This window comes from Penicillium citrinum (genome assembly GCF_028827155.1).
Source record: "Penicillium citrinum strain IBT 23319 chromosome Unknown utg000004l:1.0-2404223.0:1.0-2405248.0, whole genome shotgun sequence".
NCBI lineage: Eukaryota > Fungi > Ascomycota > Eurotiomycetes > Eurotiales > Aspergillaceae > Penicillium > Penicillium citrinum.
Window position 1 is genome coordinate 1,955,046 of NW_026622689.1, and position 23,395 is coordinate 1,978,440.

Sequence of the window (23,395 nt, forward strand, 5' to 3'; positions counted from 1 at the left end):
AACCGAGGAACGGAATAGGTGCACAATCAATCGATCAAGGAAAAACGTTGACCTTAAACACAGGTGAATCCCAGCTTGACGGGTGGAGATGCAAGGGTGTCGACTCGTCGTGCTGGTTGGACTTTGAGCCCGCTTTGGCCGGGGAATGCGTAGTGGCCGGTTTGAGTAGGCGGTCTGGTGGAAAACCGCAGTTAGTGGGCTGGAGGGAAAGTCGGTTAAGCCCAGCATGAAATTGTTTTTTGATTTGTACTTCTTCACCATCTGATCAGAATTCTGGTCTTGTCAACTTTAGTGCTTGATTTAGGTCCTGAAGAAGCTCAATCTGTCTTGGTTATTCAGAGACCAGGTGTGAGTGTTGGAACGCCGAGTTTGATAGTATAGCTCCGCACCGAGAGGTTCCCCCCGCGGAGGTCGTCGAGTCACGAGTGCGCATACAACAAAAACATCGAGGAGGAGAAACAAAGAAAGAAAGAAAAAAAAACCATGAAAGGTAAAGACGAATTCAAGCATTTTTGGAAGAAGTGCTAACCTCTCAGTGATTATTCAACGTGTCAAGTCGGCATCGGTCACGGTAGATGAAGAGTTGATCTCCTCCATTGGCAAGGGATTGTTAGTTCTGGCGGGTGTGGGAAAGGAAGACAGTGAGAAGGAAGCGGAGAATGTGGTCAACAAGATTTTGAAAGCAAAGTTCTGGCCGGATGAGAATGGTAGTCAAGTGAGCTTATTCCACGGACTGCTATCTCAGCAAATGCTGACGGTCAACTCTAGTGGAAGAAGACTGTACAGGACATCGAGGGAGAAGTGTTATGTGGTAAGTGATGGGTCTTTTTTGTTCGAATAACTGATGCAGATTTTAGTTCATCTCAAGCTGACTTCTTCTATAGTATCACAATTCACTCTCTACGGGAAGATGAGCAAGGGCAATAAGCCCGCCTTCCACGAAGCCGCCGATGCCACCACTGCGCGGAGAATCTACGACCATTTCTATCATAAAATGCAGGAGAGCTATAAGGCCGAGCGGGTCAAAAATGGAGTGTTTCAGGCCATGATGGAGGTTGAGTTAAAAAATGATGGGCCGGTGGGTGTTGATTACCGCAGTGAAGACGCAGCGGTACATACTTTTGCCTTTCTGGCTTCTCTCTGCGCCCAAGTGAAATCATTAGACTGACCTTGAAACCAGGTTACGATTGAGATCAACACGAATTTACAGAAGAAAGAACCGAAGACACCAAAAGAGCCCCAGGATGGGAATAACAAGGATGAATCGAATGGGACGACGACGTTGGAGTTTACCATTCCTCCGGAGCTGCTGCAATGATACCCATACCCAAGTCATATATACTACTTCGTACATTATACTAGATTGTATTATAATTCATTATTTAATACTATACTAAATCACCTTAATCCTCAATTATATCTCAATGTAATATCAATCTATATACTACACAGATCATCTGTTGTACATATCTACGCTACTGCAGCTCGGCCCGTGGAAGCTTCCTGAACCTCTCCGCACTGCCGCCTTTCACTTTTGGGACATTTTCAACTTTTCCCCTTCTTTCACTTCTTCTCGTTTCTTCAACTGCACTCTGACTTCTTTCCCCCTTTTTCTCTTCCATATTTCATTTCTTCCAGCCTTTCACTTCTCACTATGGCGGATTCTCAAAGTATGTATATAATCTATTGCATGCCTCTGCGGGGTTCGCCGATCGGCCCGCAGGAAGATGTCCCTCGCTGACCCCTCGTCTAGAGCGTTCTCGCGTCTTTTTTGACATTGAAATTGGCGGCGTCAAGGCTGGTCGTGTTGCATTCGAGCTGGTATGCTATCTGTTTTTCTTCCTCTTCTTCTGAGCTTCATGGCTAATCGTTGCGCTTTCAATAGTTCGACGATGGTACGATCAATCCCGCCGCGATGGAATCAAATTGAACCCCTCCAACTAACACTGGCGAAATCACAGTCGTCCCCAAAACTGCGGATAACTTCCGTGCTCTTTGCACAGGCGAGAAGGGTGTTGGTCAACAGGGCAAGCCATTGACCTACAAGGGTATGTAGCGAGCTTTTTCTCTTCGCCTTTGGGTTCTAGAGACGGCAATTTTAACCTGTTATAGGGTCAATCTTCCACCGTGTTATCAAGCAATTCATGATCCAAGGTGGTGACTTTACCGCATTCAACGGAACTGGTGGTGAATCTATTTACGGCGAGAAGTTCCCCGATGAGAACTTCGACCTCAAGCATGACCGTCCCTTCTTGCTCTCCATGGCCAACTCTGGTCCTGGTACCAATGGCAGTCAATTCTTCGTCACCACCGTCCCAACCCCCCCATCTCGATGGCAAGCACGTCGTCTTTGGTGAGGTGATCAACGGAAAGAGCATTGTCCGCAAGATTGAGAACCTGCCGACTCAGTCTGACAAGCCCAAGGTTGACGTGACTGTCGTGAATTGTGGTCAATTCTCCGGGGAGGAGTATGAGAACGCCGACAAGAAAATTAAAGATGCAACCGGCGACCCTTATGAGGACTTCCCTGAGGACCACCAGGGCGAAGAGCTGACTGCTCCTCTGGGATTCAAGATTGCTTCTGATCTCAAGGGTTTCGGTAACGCTGCATTCAAGAGCGGCAATCTCGAGCTCGGTCTGGAGAAGTACCAGAAGGGTCTGCGCTATCTGAATGAGTTCCCCGAACCTGGTGAGAATGATGCCAAGGAGCTCGGCGAACAGATGACCTCTCTCCGATTCACCCTGCACTCTAACTCATCCCTCTTGGGCAACAAGCTCGGTCAGTACCTGAACGCTAAGAACTGGGCTGGCTATGCTTTGAAGGTCGCCGAATCCGCCAAAGCCAAGGATGCCGACAAGGCCAAGGTTTACTACCGTCGGGCCCTTGCCTACGTTGGTCTGAAAGAGGAAGACAGCGCCCTCAAGGACCTCCAGGAGGCCTCCAAGCTTGCACCCACTGATGCCGGTATCGCCAACGAGATTGCCAAGGTTAAGAAGGCTGTCAAGGACCGCGAGGCGAAGGATAGAAAGGCTGCCCAGAAGTTCTTTTCCTGATCTTCTATGCCGGTGTTTATAGCTCTCTATGCCATACACGATTCATGATGTACTTCCCCTGTTTTATCTGTTAATTCGGCATGATGTATGATAAAAATCACATCATTTGAGCAATTCGTTTGCTGAGACTTCCTATTTTTTATTTCCCCCTTGTAAATTCAGCTCTATTAGGCCTTTCTTTACTCTAGCAAATTTTTTTTTCACTACTGTATACAGATACACCTTTTATACCTACGACGGTATAAAAGGTGGATAACCTCAAAAAAAGGGAGGATCTGCACCAAAATGGCCCCCAACTGCAGCTGAAATCTCTCCAGACTCCGCCACGCTGAGCCACTTGCTCATTTCTGGCGTCATCCTTTAGTATCTATCTGGGTCTTTTCAACTTCATTTTCAATTTATCAGTTATAATAATTATTATCATAGTACCATGTCCGAGCGAAGCCGACGAGGTAAATATGCCCGTTTGATCTGTCGGGGGTGTCGATCCAGAAAGATCAAATGTGTGCTGCCTGATGTACATGATTTGGGACCTTTAAACACACCTCAACCAACAGAGAAAGCCTGTGAACGATGTCGAAATCTTCACCTCGAGTGTGTAGTTGATTATACATTACTTGGAAGGCCACGAGTCAATCGAACTCATCGAGCCAAAAAGTCCGAGGATGGAAGTCCGAATACACATTCGGATCCTGTACCGGATGAAAACCTTCCGACTCTCTCGAGCTTAGAGATTAAAGATTATCTCTTTGCTGATGATGAGGATAATATATTTTCTGAACAATGCGAGTCAGAGTCCAGTCGTGCGCTGCGAAAGGAGGAGATCTTTGAATCAATGATTCAACCTACCTCTTTTTTTATTTCTGTGCTTAGCAAAGATCGTGCCTTTGGTGCTGATATTCTTCATGATACTTCGAGTTGGACTACACCTTTGCCGGACTTGATCAGTAATGATATGGCAGAATCATTTGATAAATGGTAAGTCTGTCTTAGAATTCTAGGTTGTACATCTCGATATCTATCTAACCCTATTCATTAGCCTGGTGTGGTATTACTTTTTTCTACCAAGTATGCCCAGTCTTGTCAGTCTTCGAAATCGTCTTCTTTCAAACATACCTCGTAACATAAATTGTGCCACAAGATTGCTTTTTTCACTGCTTTCTTTGGCCGCATTCGACTCGCATGGTAGATTCTCCAGAGAAGAATGGCGATTGAAGCGGAAATTACAAGGGGCCGTTTCGTTCTACGGACAAGAGTTTATGTCTTCTCCACCTTCCCATCAAGATTCTATACTGGTGGCTCTCTTATTATCTGACTATAAGCCGACAGCTCTGTCGACGATGCAGAGCGTCGCTCATAAGACCATCAAGTCGTCGATGTACATCAATATCGCATACGGAACCCTTCATAGACTGCAACCAGCTCTAGAAGGAAGAGATCCGGATCTAAGCGGTCTTAAAGCGACAGACTATTTTGAATTTGAAAGATGTCTCTTTGACTCTATAAAAGAGGTTCATGTCGTTGTGAACCATGCTACCGTGGACGGCCCGGCAAGCCAATCACTCACAGGCTTACAGAATCTCGTCAAATTCCTCAGGATTCGTGTTGAAGCGTACCAGAATACACTTTTGCTCCGACAGTGCTCACCACGAGCTATTTACCATATCCAGTGGGCTACTTCGAATTATATACTCTTCCAGACTCTAATCGAGATTAAGGCCAGTCTCACTGGACCCAGACGTTTCGTCGCTGTTGTAGAGGATACAGAGCGGAAATGCTTGGAACAGATCGATTACACAAACTCTTTACTGGCTACTATGGAACACGCTGGCAATGAAGAGATACCAGTCGCTCGATCTCTGCTTGAGCTTCGCTTTCGTACAATTATCAATTGGACAGTCGGACTTGGCTTTCTTTATACATCAGTGCTGGGGGTTCGACCCCCAAAGGGACCAGAAACAATGAACGATGCAGACTTGTCCTGCGATGAAACCATTCAACTTACCTCCCAGGTTATGAAAAGCTACGCGGCCCCGGACAGACAGGTCAATGGATACTTGGTACAGTATCTAGAACGTTTCGGTGGGGTATACGTCTTGCAGATGATGGATATTCTTGAGAGGTTCATTGAATGTTCAAAGATGACTCTGAATGGAACAAATTTACGTCCTCCGCCACGTCACATTGGTATGGAGATAGTGGTGTTTTGCAAAAACGTTGTCGAGAACAACATTGTTCAGATCAAAGCAAGCGGTCATCTAGGCCCAGCATTTCAGAAGCAAATGGATCTATTCACCGAATGCGCTGAACGATTTGCCAGCATGTCCTCATCTCCGGAATTGACAGTTGAGGCTGCCTTTGCCGGTGGTTGTCTCTATGCTATGTGCAGTAAAATTATATCTGGTCTAACCGGTCTCATGGAAAGATTGGAGAAGAAGTTTTCAAAGAGTGAGGAGAATGTGGATTTAGTCGATGCTATTATCGCATCTGCTGAGTATAACAACTCTCTGGGCATTGGCTTCAATCAGCCTTCTGATCATCCGGATGCTTGGGTTTCTAGTGGGAACTTCGGTCAAATCAATGAGAACTTGCCGGGTTTCCTCGACTGGTCTTGTTTATTGAATTTCGACGATCCCGGATTTCAACCTGAAAATCCGTTTTGGTTCGGTGACCCTTTTAATACTACTTTGTCATGATAGTTTGGTGGGAATGTGCGACGACACGGTATATAGTGGCTTTAATGGTGTGTCCTATTTCAGAGTGATAAGACCAAATCTTGAAAGTAATATGGCCAATCACAATAACCATGGATGTATTAGCGATAACTGTACAATAGGATAAATCTTCAAATTGCCGCAAAAATCGTATTTCGGATTCACTCCATTAACAAAGCGATGCAGCCCAGTTACTAGTTTCGGCCTGTCTCTGCTAGGAATTGCTCATATCGCGACTTGCACTTTCGGCGCCACGACTTACCCCATATCATCATAGGAATACCTAGCATGACCGAAATAACTACCAGAATGCCAAAGCAAGTGAATGTCCAGCCATAGTTTGTGGTGTTGATAAATGGTTGCACGGAATAAGATATGGCGAAGTTGATCAAAGAAGAGCAAACGGCTAGTACCACGACCAGCTCACCGGATATCTGTGCCCATGGTTAGAAAAAAGGCTATAGAGATATAACAGTACTACGAATTGATCATCATACCCCATCAAAGCACTCCATGGCATATGCTGTTGCCAGACTTGTCATAGAAACCTGCTGAGCGATCAAGCAGCAAAGTGCGACAGCAATGGCCATCCAGTGGGAGCCATTTGTGGCTGCCCAACCGTAAGTAAAATAACCAACTGCGCCGAAGATGAAAGGGAACATATATGTCCATATGCGCATCTCTGGTTCTTTATAACCCTTGTTTCTGCGCGCAAGTACAAGCACTACCCAGTCCGATAATGAGCCAACCCCCATACCGAGAAAATTCCCAACAAGAGCGGCAAGGAAGATCAGGCCTGTAGAGCCAGCAGTCCAATTGTAAGGTGGCTCAGTCATGATTTCTGATATAGTGTTGAAAGACACGATTCCAGCTGTACACCCGAAAGCGAACTGGATCCCTGCAAGGACAATGTTTGGAAAGGCAAAAAGATAAAAAGGACGGCGGAAGTATTGAAACCATGTTGTCTTGTCATCAGCAAAATAATGGACGAGGGAAACCTTTTGGAGATAAGTTCGCGGGGGGGATTTCTTCACTGCTATCGTCGGTGACCTCTGAAACAGGCGGTTCTAGTTGAGCCTCCTTTTCTACCTCATCACTAGCTCCAGTGGGGTTTGTGTTCGAGAGGTGGTTAAATCGATAACGGGGGAACATGGTATCATCGAAAGTAAAGATGAACAACAGTATCAAAACGCCCTTTGACGGTAAGCATAAGATCAGCAAGCAGGATATCATAACTTACACATGCGATGGCAACAATTGGTGAGCTCCAGCGCCAACCAATTCCATCCGAGATGTATCCGCCTAAGATAAGACCGAGTATAGAGCCAAGCTGTTGGAAAAAGATGTAAATCGCAACCATCCGGCCACGCTCATGGGTGAAGAACATGTCAAAAATCTTGCACTGGGTCAGCATTCGCATCACTTGGTAGTTTTAAGCGACTAACAGTAAGTTGTATCAAAGCCTGATAGGCCGCTGTCCCAATACCTTGGATAGCAAGCATAATGTAGTATTGAGCGGTCCCAGTGTAATATTTCCCCCAAACGCTACCGCCAACGAGGAGCAGCAGACTTAAGATGTAGACGATTTTGCGCCCGAACTTCATAGCAGTGGGTATCCAGATTATGTTGAAAAATCCGAGAAGAAGGTAATTCAATGCTGAGCCTCCGTTCATATTGGTCAAGCTCACGCCGGTGTCTTCGGATATCAGGGTCCAGCTAGCACCCCAATTATTTTCACCGAATGAGAATACACATGCGTACATCGAGATGAGAAATAGTGTCCAGTATTTCTTGAAGTGAGGCCAATTCTGGGTGTCTTGTTAGGTACTTTTTCCTTGGAATTCGTATTCGGGATATCTCACCAAAGGGTCAGCTTGAGAGTTGGATGGCTGAGGGATCAGGAGGATGTCTTGCCCTCCAGCATGAGCGGCATCATGTAGCGCATCGGATGCTAGGATCTGTTAGAGTATAATTCATTCCGAGGACTATTAGGAACATAACATACTATCAATTAGGTACACCGTACCCGGAACATCAGTGTGCTGGTCATCGAAGGGAGGCATGTTCACTGGCACAAGTGTTAATGCTAAGGGCTCCAAGACTCGAATCCGATGAGAGCCCCTTCTATCGCAGCACTGGCAAGCCTTTTATAATTTCTACCATGTGAGCTTTTCATCGCCGGCTATCAAGCATCTTGATATTTACATGCAACAATCAACCTGCCGATTGGTCAGTCATACTCGGCTAATCTGGGGAATTCATCCTGTATCTGGTAAAGATACGAAGATTAGTGAGGGGTCACTAAATCATGAAGTTCCAAGCGAGTGAATAAGATCCGTTTCATTGTCTCTTCCCAGATTTTATGTGATACCAAAGTGTATCGGCGGTGCGGAGATGCTTCCCCGGATTTGAGGGGTAGGAAGGTCCACGCGAAAGCCTCTGACGCCGATGATAATCTTGCAGCTTAGCGTGTTCTGATAGATTTTGACCGATGTAAATGTGATAAAGGGGGTTGATTGTCTTATTACCCCCCGTTTCCAGATGATTCTCACCCAAAATTTCAACTACAAGCACTGTCAAGATGACACCATCGCTAAACCACACATCCACCATTTTGATCATCGGTGCAGGAACCTGGGGTTGTTCGACTGCTCTCCATTTGGTCAGACGAGGATACAAAAATGTCACTGTGCTGGATCCTCATCCAGTGCCGTCGCCTATAGCTGCAGGTAATGATGTGAACAAAATCATGGAACACAAGGAGCTGAAAGGTGCGTACTCCAAATATCACCGGGTCAAGTCCCTCAATGTCAAGGCACATACTGATAAAACGCAGGCCCTCACACCGACGCAAAAAGCGTCGCATTTGCGATTTGCACGCGAGCCGCGCTTAATGGCTGGATGAACGATCCTGTCTTTAAACCATATTTTCATGAGACGGGTTTCATCGTTTCTGGGAGCACGTCTGAGCTCATCCAGCACATCAAAGAAGAGGAGATCGATTCATCCGAGGGTGACTTTGTAGCCCTTGAAACAGCAGATGACTTTCGAAAAACCATGCCACCAGGTGTATTGACGGGGGACTTTCCAGGATGGAAGGGTTGGCTCAATCAGAAGAGAGCAGGATGGATTCACGCTCGAAAAGCGATGGTATCAGCATACGCTGAAGCACAGCGACTGGGTGTAAAGTTTATCACTAGTACACCACATGGCGATGTGGTGTCATTGGTATACGAAGCTGGGGACGTCGTTGGTGCTCGAACCGCTGACGACGTGGTGCATCGCGCGGACCATACAATTCTTGCCGCAGGAGCTGGTAGTGATCGACTGCTTGATTTCAAGAAACAGTTACGACCTACTGCCTGGACCTTGAGCCATATTCGAATGACGCCGGAGGAGTCAAAGCTGTATCGAAATTTGCCGGTTCTCTTCAATATCGCCAAGGGATTCTTCATGGAGCCTGATGAAGATAGACATGAATTGAAGATCTGCGATGAGCACCCAGGGTACTGCAATTTCATGGAGGATTCAAAGTATCCAGGCGAGAAGAGAAGCATCCCCTTCGCAAAGGAACAGATTCCTCTCGAGGCTGAGGCTCGTGCTAGAGATTTTCTACGCGATACCATGCCGCACCTTGCAGAAAGGCCATTTGTCTTCGCTCGTATCTGCTGGGACGCAGATACCCCGGATCGAGCTTTCTTAATCGACCGACATCCGGATCACCCATCTCTTATTGTAGCTGTTGGTGGTTCTGGTAATGGAGCGATGCAAATGCCAACTATCGGTGGTTTCATATCAGACGCTTTAGAGGGCAAATTGCAGACGGAGTTGAGAGATGTTGTACGCTGGAGACCAGAAACGGCAGTTGATAGAGACTGGCAATCTACGCAAAATAGGTTCGGAGGACCCAATAAGCTGATGGACTTTCAGAATGTGAAGAAAGATGAGTGGACTGAAATTCCGAAAAGAGATTAAAATCATTCTTCCAATGGCTATACCATAGTACAATAAAGCTTCATGTTCAATTTCATCAAACTGACCGAAAAACTACTGTCACTAGTACTCACACTTAATCCTGAGTAATGGCGCATGCCCCCATATCTCTTTTAACAATTTCCGCCTCGGGTCTTATATCGAAGTCGAAAATATCCATAGGGACTCCAAGAGTAGTACATGCGTTTGGTATATCCACAATGCCGGCGATATGCCCTTGCACTGGGGCACAGCTCAGCAACAAGTAGATCTGATAGTCACTGTATCCATAGCGACGAAGGTATTCAATCACACGTAGACACGTCTGTCTGTATGCAACCGTAGCATCGAGATAATGCTGTTTTCCCTTCTCATCAACCGAGAAGCCTTCAAATGTAAGATAGCGACCAGGACCAAACTGTGGCTCAACGGGGCCAGCGTGGAAGATTGGCGATTTCATATCTAGCTTCGCCATTCCATTCTTGATCACGCTGAACTTCAGTGTAATTTCACCGGCCATCTCGATGGCACCACAGAAAGATATCTCACCATCACCCTGGGAGAAGTGAAGATCTCCAACAGAGAATTTCGCACCAGGGACGTGGACCGGTAAATACACCTTGGAGCCGCGCGAGAGATTCTTGATATCGCAGTTACCGCCGTGTTCAGGACGGCCCTAACAATTAAATTAGTATCTGCTTGACCATTCTGTTGTGAAGAGTTGCACTCACAGGGATAGTCCGAGCGCCCTCTCTGGCAACCCTTTCCTTGATATCTTCGCCAGCACTACCAGCGTGCGCGTTCATGGGATTAGGAGGCTGCGCAACAATTCGATCTTCAATCGTGTTAGCGGCAATCAATTCGCCCTCTCGGCGATTCCACTCAGCCAGCACCTCGGCTGAAGGAGCACATCCAAGGATGCCAGGGTGTATGAGTCCCGCAAAGCGAACATGCGGAATGTGTCGAGAAGAGCAGAAAATGCCCTCAAAGTCCCAGATGGCTTTAGCGCTATCAATAATCTCACTTAGCTCATGAATATCGTGGCGAAAGGGGGATATATTCATCAACTCACGCTTTTGGGTAATGCTGGTCAAGAAAGCCACCGCCATTCTTTTGATGAAATACACCTGAGAATCCCCATGGTTGATCCTGGAATGGTTGTACGTCTTGGATTTCGACTAGTAAGACGTCGCCCGGCTCAGCTGATTCAATATCAAAGGGACCAGAGAGATAGTGAATCTGTGTTAAGTCGACATTCTTGACATCCTCGGCCGAGTCATTATTTCCGATTTGTCCACCAGTCCAATCGAGACATTCGATCTTCACGACTTCGTTATTGGCTATCTTCCCATATGCAGGAACTTGAAACTAGCATCAGCGTCATGAAAATGATATTTTTATGAGATTGCGTGACATACTATCTGGGTGCCAACGGTTCTGTCATTGATTCCTTATCAGTCATTGCTCACAAGCCAGATTCATCGACTCTCTTACATGAAGTCCAGGCTGGTCCCTTGCAGGCTTATCAAGGTCAACCTTCAACGCAGTGCGGATTCCCTTGATGCCCATGATTCAAGATGGATAGATGTCGATTGTGTTTTGAGTGGTTGGACGAAAATATCAAATAGAAGAACGAGATACCTTTGAAAAAGATGACAGAGTGAGAGAAAGATTAGAAAATACGAAAGTGAAGCAACGAGGCGTAGATAAGAGCTTCTCCGCAGAGGGGTAGTCCCCGCTTCCATAGTTGCTATTACGACGAATAAGAGTCCTAGCTTGAATACTAACTACTAATAGTAGGTTTTATCTCTCCAAGGTTGCATTCAGTCCTCTCCATATCTTACGTATTCTCAAGGTCCAAAAGGGGGATATCTTACTTGATAGAAACTCCATTCTCCAGTGGAAGAAGACCTATATTGCTTTGACCATTTGGAGTAATGCGCTATCATCATATCAATCAATACATGCTAGACTCAATAAGCACAAGATAAGTCATCCCAAAAGCAACAGGTCGTTTCGATTAAAATTGGTAAGCCAATAGCAGTCTTTGTATGATTGGCGATCCTGATGATATATGCGACGCTAGAATACAAAATCATCCCGGGATTTCACATCAAACCATCATGTCACCGGCAGATGCAGGATAAGGTAAATAAAAGTCATAAATAAAGCATGGTGTCACATGAAAATGGGGGTGAAGACATTAAGAATGAGCAATATTAGCAAAAAGAATTAACACAGGGGAATAGTAGAAGGATGGTGATTATACAGGGCTGGGGTAGGGGAAATGCGATTAGTCCAGATCCCAAGGGTCCAATTTTTTGGTGATTTCGGCATCGTCATAATCAGAGGAAGACTGACGATCGAGTGGAAAGCTGAAGTCATCAATCACGGGTGATTTATTGGGGGGGCCTCGATCTTTGGCTAGATTCATCAGATGTTGAGTTGAAGGCAGGACTAATCACAATGCGAGCGGCGACATGGAGTAGAACGATGAACAGAGATACAGGTGGGACCAAAACAAGAGTAAGGGCCTTGGAAAGGAATGTTGAAGCTTCATCTCCTGCTCGCGGTTGGTAGATAGCGGCGGAGGGCGGCATTGGAGAGACATCACGCTCTCGGGTTGCCTTAGAGCGGCGGCGAAACTCTGAGCTCATGTGATCGAAGTCTGTTGGGGGTGAACACTTGACAGTAGGCGCTGGCGAAGACTTTGTAGCTGAAGGGATAGCAAGAGAACTGGTGGGCGAGTCATCGCGAGTAGATGATTTCGCGGGGGTAGACTGTATCTCCGGGCTGGAAGCATTGGCAGTGGAAGACGCATTCTTGCCTGGAAGGCCAGCATCCCTGAATGCAGGACTCTGAGTAATTATTCTGGAAGATTTAGTTTTGGGGCTCGTCGAAAAGTCGTCGTCCTGTTTAGGTAGACTGTGAACTTCCGCAGTTGGGGGCTGGGTTGAAACAGAGTCGGACGGCGACGGCGCTTCCACGGAATGGAACGACTCTGGCGTGGAAGAAAATGAGCTATCATGATCCTGGTCCAAGTCGGAAATGTATGTAACCTCTTGTTCAGGTACTGGTATAGGCATCGATGTCACAGGTGTTAAAGAGGTGTAGATAGGTGCAGGTGTGGCTGCAACTTCAGCATCAGTCGGAGGTTGAAGTGTGCTTTGGCTGAACGGATTTAGGAAGACAGGCGGCTTCATGGAGGTCTCATTTTCAGGCAAAGTACCAGATGTTGCTGAAGGTGTGGATGTGGGATTGGCGGTGATTTCGGGGGTAGTCTCCGGTGCTTCATCGATAATAATGGCTTCAGGAGTTTCCAATGAGGACGCTGACACTTCGGAAGCCTCTTTCTTTACTTCAGGCTCATCCTTAGCAGCAATCTCAGCCGTAGACTTCTCCTCGATCCCGGAGTCCAAAACAGCGACAGGCATGGCCAGAGATTCCGGCGCGACATCAAGCGATTCATTAGGCGCAACGGCGTTGGAAGTTGATTCAATGTTCGAGACAGATTCAGCTACACTTTGACGTTTTGGGGAAGAGATGCTGCTTGCTTCTACGATCGGGGAGCCGGACTGCGCATCGACAAGATCGACGGCTGGCTCAACTGTGACCTCTGGTATAGGAATATGATTGTTCTGACCAACAGGGTCCTTGGGTTCGTAGTTCGTAGACATGAGATCTGTAGATTCTGCACTTTCGGGAGCCGGCGTGGCATCAAATTTGGAGAGGAGGCTAGTGAACGTCTGGGGTGTTTCGGTCACCGATCGTCTGGTTGACTTTGGGACTGATGGGAGTACTATTTTGTCGGTCGAAGATGGCGACTCATCACCAGTTGGAATAGCATCAGATACGGAGCTGTTCGTCCTCTGTGGAGCTAAGGCGCTGTCATCTGTTGCTCCCCCATCTGTGTCCTCTCCGGTACTAGCGGAGTCCAGCCATTCAGATCTAGTTTCCGATGGTGATCCTTGACTGCTTCCAGAGGCAGGAAATAAGCTATCCTTGCGTTCCTTTGGTCGCCAGGCCCTCTTCCGCCGTGGTGCCATGGCATCCTCAGGGAGTTCGACAGTAAATGCGCGCTTGAAAGGACATGGCGTCACCTCATATCGAAGGATGGTAGGCAATGTCCCTTTAAGCTCTCCAACTAATTCTTTGTCCTCATCGGTCTCGTAGGGTATTTCGATGCGATAGTAGGTGAGAGGACGGATGCGCAAAACAAACTTGGACACCCCATCCACGCACCAGCACTGGGAGTTCTTCAGAATCGCATGAACGACATTCCCGCACTTGAGGAACGCTGTCAATCCATGGACTCGTTCCAGTCGGAGCGGCGCCGTCGCGACAGTTCGTTCAGTAGCCGAGCGCCATGGTAGTGTTTCAACGGTATCGACAGGGTAGTCAAAGTCGGTTGGCGCGGAACTGGACGGGATCGGAGCGAGCGCTCGAGGAGCGAAATGAACAATCTTTGCCGAGGGATGATAGAAAATGACGTTCTCTGAAGGTTTCGGGGGCTGCGAACTGTGCCGCGCCGATGGATTTAACTTCGTGGGGAGAGTGAACGAACGGCGAATATTTGGCGCTTGACCCATGGGCTCATTCAGAGACTCGGGCATCCTCGCCGGGTGGTTGAGACGATGCCAGTTATGGGGTTCATGTGGAGGAGCGCAATAACTGTTGACGCATCGCGCGACCTTATGACTCCGTTGAAATGCAGTCTGTGCAGCCGAAGTGGATTTTTGCTGGGGCTGAAACCCGCTTGACGTGCATTTACAAGATAAACTTGAAGTGGATTGGAGAGTCCCCGGCGGTTCGCGTGTTTCTTCGTTCCTGCGGGGGCATGTGATGGATAATACCTCAGGCAGAAACAAAGTCAGGTGATGCCCGTTTGAATCGCAGGCTGAAACATATTTAAAGTCATTTTGATATACACTCCTTTGCTTGATCAGCACCTCTCTTTTTTATTCAGTGGTACTCAACACGGTGGCAGAAATGTCCAATTTCGAGCCAAATGCCATCATTCGTGGCTTTCAGCTCGTAGTGGTGGGAAGTATGTTTGTAATTCGAATGATCCTCGTTCAATCCACTTCTTTTCTTGGCCATTTTTTGGTTTCTTGAAGCTGATTTGAGGTACAGCTGTTCGGGCATTAGGAAATCCAGAGCTTTTCAAATATGAGCATTTTCGTCAAGCAGCCCTTGCAGTGGCAGTTGGAGTTGCTATTCAACTTATTGTTCAAATCCCGGTATGATCCGAGACTTTTCCCTCTGTCGGAGTCAAGGTATACTGATTCCAAGCCCCAAGATCATGACCGTCAAGTTTGCCGTCTATGTAGTTTCTTTTGCGGTCGATCTGAATCAGTCTACTTGGGATAACAAATTATTGAATGCCCTTGAATTCATTTCCAAGTCTGTTCTTCAGGTGCCCTTCCTCTTGATGACTCTGATGGGATATTTGACACCAACGCTTGATGAAATGTAAGATACTATTGGCCATGGCTTTGACCGATATATGCTGATCAGGTTAAGTTTCATGCAATCTATCTATTGGGTAGATACAACATATATCCAGAAGCACAAATCCGAGAACCCTGACACTCTACGGGCTATGTACTATCCTAACCTGGTTATGTACCCCAACAAAGGTGCCACTAGTCCATCTGGACCAAAGACGGAGGCTTTAGTGGCTTTTGTCAACCGCTACGCTAAGAGGATGGGTCTCCTTGTTGGAGTTTACCTGCTCTCTTTGGTCCCTATTGTCGGTCGTTACGTGATGCCTGCGGCCAGTTACTTTACATTTCGCAAGCAAGTTGGGTCTACTCCAGCTACAGTCATCTTCTGCGCTGGCCTATTTCTGCCAAAAGCTTTCATCGTTCGATTCCTGCACACCTATTTTGCATCCCGAAGCTTGATGCGCGAGCTCGTGAGTTTCTCTTTCACATTAAGGTAATTATGATCTAACCATTTTTCAGCTGGAACCTTACTTCCGCCGGATCAAGTTCACCGCTGAACAGAAGCAACGATGGTTCAGAGATCGCGAAGGCGTACTTTTCGGCTTTGCATTCGGCTTCACCATCATTCTTAAGACTCCATTCATTGGCGTACTCATGTATGGTGTAGCTGAAGCGTCTACTGCCTATCTCGTTACAAAGATCACCGACCCACCCCCAGCACCCGCTGAGAGTGAAGGTTTTGCCGAGAGCCAAGTCACTTGGAAGAATAAGCATGACTTCTTGCGTTTGTCTCTAGACAACATTGATAGCCTCAACGTCGCCAACGACGAGAAGGAGGCTGATGAGCAGCCCAGGTCTCCCGGAAAAAAGTTCACTTGATAAAGTTTTACTGTAGCTTGAATGCGTATGCGTACGGCATCAAGCAAAAGATGAACTTTGGGATTATGTCGTAGTCACAGAGATCCAACTCAATTGTTTCAATTGATGCAACTCATATTCCGAACTCCTTTCTCGGGCCCCGTGCCTCATCGATCGCCTTGCTTTCAAGTCACATACCCAGAAATCACACTCGCAAGGAGATGGCCATTCTGGGAATATTTTTAGATCTGTCAGTATATATGTGATTCGAATCCAGAAGACGGCCAGCTGGAATAGGTCTGCTTGAGCTCATATGCGAAGATTGATACTACATTCAAGGTATCACTCGGCAAACTTCACAGCTCAGGACAATTGAAAATTTCCTTTCCAGCTTCACGAACGTATACAAAGTAGTTGTATTTCAGTAACTACAGGATCTACCTGCGCTATACGATTCTTACCTGGGCACTGGCAGTCACATTGGTGCACTGCAAATACTTTCCTCGGATGCTACCAGCTATTGGCATCTTATTCAACGATTTAAATTGTATTATTGACGTTCAACACTAGCCGAAACACTCAAGATCAAGCTATCTCCAAGCCTGTGGTGGTTGGAGGATCTCTTGGCGGTGATGGTTCACGGCGCCAGGCCAACTTCCCCACTCTAAACATCGCCCCATAAAACAGCCATGATTCTACATCATCTCAACACATTTACCATTTGTATCTCCCCGACACTCAGCTAGCCCAGGGACATGAGAGCCTGCTCTGGGTCGCCGACATGCTTGAGACCACCCAATTTCTACTCCTGGGCATAGTCGCAGTCCTAGGATGCATGGTTTATCAAGGGATGCGGCGCGACCCTCGGGAGCCACCATTTCTGCCGAGCAAGTTTCCTGTGATCGGCCATTTACTTGGGATGATATTTCAGGGTCTTCCGTACTGGAGTCGATATGCGTGAGTATTGAATTGGTGGGGTGATTCATGTATAGGGAAAAGAAAAATTTTAACTTATCATCTCAACAGCAACGAGAATACGGCTTATCCAATATTCAGCTTGGACATGCTCTTCATGAAAATTTATGTTGTTACTTCTACAGAGATCGTTCGTCTAATCCAGCGCAATGAGAAAACCATCTCATTTGATCCTCTGCTAGACGTGAGCATTCGGAGTTTCTCCGGTATGAAGAACAAGCGCACACGAAACCTCATGTTGGATAAAGACTCTGGTGGGCAAGGCCTAAATGCTGAAATCATGCACGCCATGACTCCAGCTTTAATTGGAGAACCACTGGATCGAATGAATTCCATTATGATCAAAACAGTAGGTGAATACATTTCAAAGCTAGAGCAGACCCCGAGTTTTGATCTATATCGTTGGGCTCGAGAAATGATCACCGCGGCGAGTACGGAAGCAACATATGGTCCATTAAATCCGTATCGAGACCCTGAAATCGTCGATGCTTTCTGGTATGCTATTCAAACAACGATCTATCATCAGTGAAATAAATAACTATTTGTTACTAAAGGCGTCTTATCACAGGGACTTCGAAGAGAATCTCAGCAGCCTGATGCCCAATTTTCTGCCCTGGCTAACGGCACGCAGAGCATGGAATGCCCGGAACAAAATCTCTCGCGCTTTACTCAAGTATCTCCAAAACGATGGCGTTGAAGGTGCGTCTGAATTAGAGAAAATAAGATATAAGAAGTCAATGGATCATGGCATCAGCTTGGAGGATTATGCCCAGCTCGAAGTACCGATGCAACTAGCTTTCGTGTCTAACACCGTGCCGGCGGTATTCTGGACGCTTTTTGACATTTTCTCTAACCCAGAGATTCTTGAAGAATTCCGGGAAGAGATAAAGCAAAATGCGCTGTCCATTTCAGAGGATGGTACCCACACAGTCAATATAACGGCTATCAAGGAACGTTGTCCATTTGTATTATCTTTGTTCCAGGAAATCTTGCGTTGGCGCACCACTACAACCCCCACACGCTGTGTTGTCAAGGACACATTGATCGGTGACAAGTATCTTCTCAAAGCAGGATCTATGATTTCAATGCCAGGAGGCGTCATTGGCAAACGTGCCGATGTGTGGGGAGATAGTGCTGGAGTATTTGATCCCAGACGATTCATCAAACCCGACCCATCCAGCGCCGGGCCTCAAAAGAAGGAACCTCGGCGCACGGGTGGATTTATGCCATTCGGTATCTCTCCAGTGATTTGTCCCGGGCGTCATTTTGCCAGCTCCGAGGTCCTGGGTATTGGAGCCATGATGGTCTTGCGATATGACATCGCACCCGTTGGTGGAACGTGGAAGGCACCCCCAACCGACACGACATCCTTGGTTTCGATCATGGGTGCCGTGAGGGGCACATTCCCTGTCAATGTGAGCGCGAGGGAAGAATATGAAGGGGTTCATTGGATATTCCGTTGTGAGACAGGAAAGGGTCAATTTCCACTGGCGGTGGGGTAATTACATCAACCACTTGTATATAATTCTAGCTTTGGTTTTCTTTAAAAAAGAAAAATCCCCGAGGAAATAAAAAAGCGGGCTTGTAATGAGTCGTTAAGGTACATTGGTTCGATTGAAATTATGTACACCTTAGAAGCAAGGTAATAAACAACCAACGAGGTCAAAGGGCTTCTTTCGAAATTAGAGCCACCATTTAAACGCCGAGCAAATGCAAAAGCAAAGCCATCATCAGATCTTGCACCGCGCCGAGTGCAACCACCTTGGCAATCGTCATGAATAGAAAGGGTATCAATGCAGCACCTTATGCCTTCGCAGCTTTCGCACCGCCCTTACCCTTCGCCTTGCGCTTGCGATCCCGCTTCTTTAGCCCAGTCATACCAGTCTTGCAAATCTCCACGTATCGGGTATAGAAAGCCTCCAGCTCATCGGCAGGGACGACTGTAGAGAACTTGACTCTTGTGGCTTTCGAAGCCTTGCCCTTGACCACTTTTCCATCTTTCTTCACTCGCGGGGCACTGGTGTTTCCATCGGTAGCACGAATCAGAATTGAGGGTTGAGAGGTGGTGACATTTTCGATGAGAGGCTTCTGAGATAAAGTGACGGAGCCTCGTGCCTTTTCAGTGGTCTTGGCGAGAAGATCGGTGAGAGATGAGAAGAACTAAATTCCCAAGATATTAGCGATGACTGGTCAACAGAGCGGCGGTCTGGTGAGTCTGGGATTCGCAGAGCAATTATCCAACAAACAACACACAAACTGGGGTTTATATGTAACATACCTCATCATTTCCAAGATGCGGTGCCATAATTGCAATTTCGGTGCTGAATTTTTGACTTGAGGAGAGCTTCAGGTTGAGTTGAGGCCACAAACCAGTCGAGACTCACGTGGGGCGATTGGTGGCCGCCCGGCAGAAAAAGTGGATCTGCCACCGCCCGCAGTCTTTCTTGGAGAAAAGAAAGCAGGTTGAAAGGTCGAGTGAAAGTTGACAGTCTCATAATGCCTCGGCCAATGCATAATACGACCTCTCTTCCTCGTCATTTGCGAGCGGAGTTGGGGATCAGAGATACTTATGGAGACAAAAAGCGACAACAGAGAGGTCCCACTACACGCAAAGAACGAAGACAAGCCGAGCGAACGGAAAAGAAGTCGAGAAAGACACCAGTACAGCCGAGTCGAGGCTCAAACCAGCGATTTCAGCACAAGCAACGAGAAGAGATTGATGAGGATGAGTCTGAGTTAGCCAGTGAGGATGCTCACGACGTGCCGAAGAGCAAAACCAAGTCAGCGCCCAAGTCCAAGAAAAACGAGGCGACCAAATTGAAAAAGACGGAGACAGAATCCGACGAGAGCGAGCCAGACTATGTGAACGAGGATGTATCCGAAGACGATTCGGAGGATTTCGAAAGTGAGACTGACGCAAATGTCTCCAAGCGAGGCCATGTCTCTTCAACGGTTAAATCGAAGTTGGCAGAGGATGATGCGGAAATCGCTGCTTTGGAGAAGAAGTTGGGGCTCAAGAAGGGCAAGAAGCTCCCAAAGGCTTTTGCGGAGGATGGTCTGGAGGACTTGATGGGTGATCTGGGAGAGATCTCGGAGGATGATAGCAAGAAGCGCAAGCGTGAAGCGGATGACTGGCTGCAGAGCAAAAGACAGAAAGCTCAAGAGCGTCGGGTGGCCACAATGGAGGTTGATGAGGAGGGAGAGGAGAGTGATAGTGACGAGGAGATTGATCTTGATGAGGAGATCTTTGGATCTGACAATGACAGTGAAGAAGCCGAGGGCAGTGAATTCGAGGGATTCGATGGAGATGAGAAGGCCCCTCCGAAAGAGCGTGAAAATCCCTATATTGCGCCTCCGACTAAGAAAGAGATCACACCAGCTCAGAAATATATCCCACCTTCACTTCGTGCGCGTCAAGATCCTGAATCCGAATCACTCACAAGACTCAAGCGACAAGCACAAGGACACCTGAACAAGCTTTCCGAGGCCAATTTGATATCTATCGTCGCCGAATTTGAAAAGCTCTACCGTGATTACCCCCGTCAGCATGTCACTTCCACGATCATTGATTTGTTGATGGGTCTGATCTGTGAGAGATCTGTTCTCCAAGACACATTCCTTGTTCTCCACGCCGGATTCATTGCTGCTCTATACAAATTGATGGGCATGGACTTTGGTGCAGAGATTGTACAAAAGATTGTCGAGACTTTGGATGCTGGAAGTGATGAACGTGGAGAGTTTGAAGGCAAAGAGACTATCAATCTTGTTTCTCTTTTGGCCCAACTTTACAATTTCCATGTCATTGGAAGCCCGTTGATGTTTGATTACATTCGTCTCTTTCTGCAGGAGATCACAGAGACCAACACAGAATTACTATTGAAGGTCATTCGCAGTAAGTATCCATTCATTGCCATCTATATAACATTGCTTTTTCTAACCTCTGTTTGTCAGACTGTGGTCCCCAACTCCGACAAGACGACCCATCTGCGCTCAAGGACATTGTACTGCTTATCCAGCCTGCAGTCGCCAAAGCAGGCGAAGCCAACATGTCCGTTAGAACAAAGTTCATGATTGAGACCATCACCGATTTAAAGAACAATCGTGTCAAATCTGGCATCGGCGCCAGCGTGACGTCCGAACATATCACCAAAATGCGCAAGATTCTAGGATCCCTAAATAGCTCTCGTGTGATTCGTGCTTCGGAACCCATCAATATTACTCGCGCCGATATTCACGATTCCTCTAAGAAAGGTAAATGGTGGTTAGTCGGAGCCAGTTGGAGAGAAGATCCATTGGTATCGGCACGACAGGAATTAGCTAGTGTTCAGACTCGAAACGCCAATGCCGTGGATGATGATGATAGTGAGGCTGAGCCTGATCTGGGCGACCTCGCCAAAGCGCATCGAATGAATACTGATGTTCGCCGGTCGATCTTCGTCGCTATAATGTCCGCTACCGACTTTCAAGATGCGCATGTCCGTCTCATGAAGCTTCGACTGAAGCGAGCGCAAGAATTCGAGATCCCTCGTGTGCTGCTTCACTGCGCCATGGAAGAAGAGGTGCACAACCCTTACTATACTCTTATCTCCCGTCGAATCTGCGGAGATATGGGACGACGCATCAAAATGTCCTTCATGTTCGCGCTCTGGAATGTATTCAAGCGTATGGGCGAGCGTGGGGATGACGAAGATGACGATAGCTTTGACCCGGATGATGAGGAGAGTGGTGTCAGCATGAAGGCTGTTGTCAATCTTGCTAAGATGTATGGCATGCTCATCGCTGATGGAAGTCTTACTCTGGGCGTACTCAAGAATCTGAATTTCGCTTATCTCCAACCTAAAACTAAGACATTTGTTGAGGTCTTGCTCATAAGTCTCATTCAACAATCGCAGAAGACCAAGAAAGCGAACAAGAAAAAGGCGAAGAAGGACAGCTCGGATGACTCAAACCGAGACGAAGAGGCATTGATGCAGATATTCCTGCGAGTACAGGATACGCCCCAGATTGCCAAGGGTCTGATCTTTTTCATCCGCAAGGTTGTGACGAAGAGTGATATCGTCGCTGAGAAAGACGAGAAGCTGGTTCGGTGGGGATGCAATGTCGCCGTCGACGCACTCAAGGCCATCAAGGACTGATGATTATATGAGGCACTTTGTCATTGTTTCAAGGTCATCCTTTACCATTTGTTTGCATCTAGAATATACCCGGATCGTGCATAATCAAAAGTTGAACATGTTACACTTCATATCCCTAGATTCATCTTTTAAGTCGGTTGGTACTACTAGTACAGTATACCTTGCTCAACGCTCTTCGCGCATCAGATGCTACACTAAACAACCGTGAGTTGTGCGTTATTTCTCGCCTGATTCCATCTAACCCCGTTCAAAATCGTTCACGGACAATCTTAGCGATAATCCTCATACCAAGAGCAAGCAGCCTCTTCCAAATCTTTCTCCGACCCAGCAATCTTCATCCGTTGAAACAACAACTCCTCAATCCTAACGTGAGACTCCAACTCCGGACTACCCAGATCCTCCAAATGATGCGAACATCGCGGACATCCATGTTGTCGAATATATTGCTCCAAACTCGTATGAAATGGGATTTTCGGCATACTGTGTTTCGAAAAGCAACTCTCGCACCGCCAACAGAGCATACAATATAATCCGTATCGTCGCCTCTCCCCACAAAGACAGCATAGTATTTGTTCTCGGCCATTTACGACAACTGGTTGGCCTGGTTGATAGATTCTTTGGCGAAATCCACAGTCTAGACATACACGGCGATCACACTCTGATCCGCGTTTACCTCTGGCGCCGTAGAGTTGATTATCGGCGAATGTATGGGCTGGTCGGAGTTTAAGACAGAATTTGCAGGCGTACTTTGCATTATTTCTGGTATAATATTTAGTGTTAGTACTTATTGACGCCAGGGACTGTTTGTAGAATCGGGGGCGATCTGATTGTCGATTCACCTTTGCCATGTTTCCATTGCATTCAAGAATACCATCTTTTGTACTGATGATTGTGGACTCTCGACTGGAACTATACATCGAAATCGTTTATTGATTTGTGACATTGCGACAGCTGACGGACCATCCAAATAGCTGATGATATGCAGCTGAAGTTCAATTGGAAGAGTAAGGAGAGTCGGAGTCGGGGAAATTCGTGATATCGCTAGGATACGAATGGTTTGCTTCTCACATATCGTACGTTCAGTTTGTAGCATCTTGAACTATATACTTGGGGGTCTGGCAACGATCAACTGCTTGAATACGAGGATGTGATTTAGACGAAACTCTTAAGGATCGACGAATTGGGCTATCAGTGGCGGGGTGGTGTGTCTGACAGAACGAGGTAAAGCAAGCATGTGTTA

General features: G+C 47.0%; 11 protein-coding genes across 11 annotated transcripts; 7 read left to right on the plus strand and 4 right to left on the minus strand.

Annotated features, from left to right (window-relative positions):
* Window positions 1–483: 483 nt before the first annotated feature.
* On the plus strand, window positions 484–1,318 carry N7469_005682 (D-aminoacyl-tRNA deacylase; the record flags this gene model as incomplete). Its single annotated transcript, XM_056644602.1, has 5 exons — window positions 484–490; window positions 537–715; window positions 769–811; window positions 885–1,111; window positions 1,181–1,318. 5 exons carry the CDS (start codon window positions 484–486, stop codon window positions 1,316–1,318), a joined length of 594 nt encoding a protein of 197 aa, XP_056501416.1.
* A 336-nt stretch (window positions 1,319–1,654) lies between these two features.
* Window positions 1,655–3,054, plus strand: N7469_005683 (Peptidyl-prolyl cis-trans isomerase D; the record flags this gene model as incomplete). The annotated part of the gene is given in 6 exon segments (XM_056644603.1): window positions 1,655–1,670; window positions 1,754–1,821; window positions 1,886–1,895; window positions 1,962–2,048; window positions 2,113–2,280; window positions 2,294–3,054. The coding sequence occupies 6 exon segments, from the start codon at window positions 1,655–1,657 to the stop codon at window positions 3,052–3,054; spliced, it is 1,110 nt and encodes a 369-aa protein (XP_056501417.1).
* A 430-nt stretch (window positions 3,055–3,484) lies between these two features.
* N7469_005684 (uncharacterized protein) lies at window positions 3,485–5,750 on the plus strand (the record flags this gene model as incomplete). The annotated part of the gene is made up of 2 exons (XM_056644604.1): window positions 3,485–4,032; window positions 4,094–5,750. The coding sequence occupies 2 exons, from the start codon at window positions 3,485–3,487 to the stop codon at window positions 5,748–5,750; spliced, it is 2,205 nt and encodes a 734-aa protein (XP_056501418.1).
* A 212-nt stretch (window positions 5,751–5,962) lies between these two features.
* On the minus strand, window positions 5,963–7,831 carry N7469_005685 (putative MFS transporter; the record flags this gene model as incomplete). The annotated part of the gene is made up of 7 exons (XM_056644605.1): window positions 5,963–6,202; window positions 6,266–6,766; window positions 6,819–6,962; window positions 7,009–7,164; window positions 7,214–7,576; window positions 7,631–7,719; window positions 7,774–7,831. The coding sequence occupies 7 exons, from the start codon at window positions 7,829–7,831 to the stop codon at window positions 5,963–5,965; spliced, it is 1,551 nt and encodes a 516-aa protein (XP_056501419.1).
* A 518-nt stretch (window positions 7,832–8,349) lies between these two features.
* On the plus strand, window positions 8,350–9,743 carry N7469_005686 (NAD(P)/FAD-dependent oxidoreductase; the record flags this gene model as incomplete). The annotated part of the gene is made up of 2 exons (XM_056644606.1): window positions 8,350–8,539; window positions 8,605–9,743. The coding sequence occupies 2 exons, from the start codon at window positions 8,350–8,352 to the stop codon at window positions 9,741–9,743; spliced, it is 1,329 nt and encodes a 442-aa protein (XP_056501420.1).
* Window positions 9,744–9,837: 94 nt separating this feature from the next.
* N7469_005687 (acetamidase/formamidase family protein) lies at window positions 9,838–11,309 on the minus strand (the record flags this gene model as incomplete). The annotated part of the gene is made up of 5 exons (XM_056644607.1): window positions 9,838–10,416; window positions 10,472–10,748; window positions 10,813–11,101; window positions 11,159–11,177; window positions 11,235–11,309. The coding sequence occupies 5 exons, from the start codon at window positions 11,307–11,309 to the stop codon at window positions 9,838–9,840; spliced, it is 1,239 nt and encodes a 412-aa protein (XP_056501421.1).
* An 830-nt stretch (window positions 11,310–12,139) lies between these two features.
* N7469_005688 (uncharacterized protein) lies at window positions 12,140–14,353 on the minus strand (the record flags this gene model as incomplete). Its single annotated transcript, XM_056644608.1, has 1 exon — window positions 12,140–14,353. One exon carries the CDS (start codon window positions 14,351–14,353, stop codon window positions 12,140–12,142), a length of 2,214 nt encoding a protein of 737 aa, XP_056501422.1.
* A 376-nt stretch (window positions 14,354–14,729) lies between these two features.
* On the plus strand, window positions 14,730–16,066 carry usgS (transmembrane protein UsgS; the record flags this gene model as incomplete). Its single annotated transcript, XM_056644609.1, has 5 exons — window positions 14,730–14,787; window positions 14,874–14,980; window positions 15,040–15,212; window positions 15,264–15,657; window positions 15,707–16,066. 5 exons carry the CDS (start codon window positions 14,730–14,732, stop codon window positions 16,064–16,066), a joined length of 1,092 nt encoding a protein of 363 aa, XP_056501423.1.
* A 760-nt stretch (window positions 16,067–16,826) lies between these two features.
* On the plus strand, window positions 16,827–18,522 carry N7469_005690 (cytochrome P450; the record flags this gene model as incomplete). Its single annotated transcript, XM_056644610.1, has 3 exons — window positions 16,827–17,002; window positions 17,072–17,515; window positions 17,589–18,522. The coding sequence occupies 3 exons, from the start codon at window positions 16,827–16,829 to the stop codon at window positions 18,520–18,522; spliced, it is 1,554 nt and encodes a 517-aa protein (XP_056501424.1).
* A 301-nt stretch (window positions 18,523–18,823) lies between these two features.
* Window positions 18,824–19,325, minus strand: N7469_005691 (signal recognition particle 14 kDa protein; the record flags this gene model as incomplete). The annotated part of the gene is made up of 2 exons (XM_056644611.1): window positions 18,824–19,180; window positions 19,299–19,325. 2 exons carry the CDS (start codon window positions 19,323–19,325, stop codon window positions 18,824–18,826), a joined length of 384 nt encoding a protein of 127 aa, XP_056501425.1.
* Window positions 19,326–19,516: 191 nt separating this feature from the next.
* Window positions 19,517–22,155, plus strand: N7469_005692 (MIF4G domain-containing protein; the record flags this gene model as incomplete). Its single annotated transcript, XM_056644612.1, has 2 exons — window positions 19,517–20,912; window positions 20,972–22,155. 2 exons carry the CDS (start codon window positions 19,517–19,519, stop codon window positions 22,153–22,155), a joined length of 2,580 nt encoding a protein of 859 aa, XP_056501426.1.
* Window positions 22,156–23,395: the final 1,240 nt, after the last annotated feature.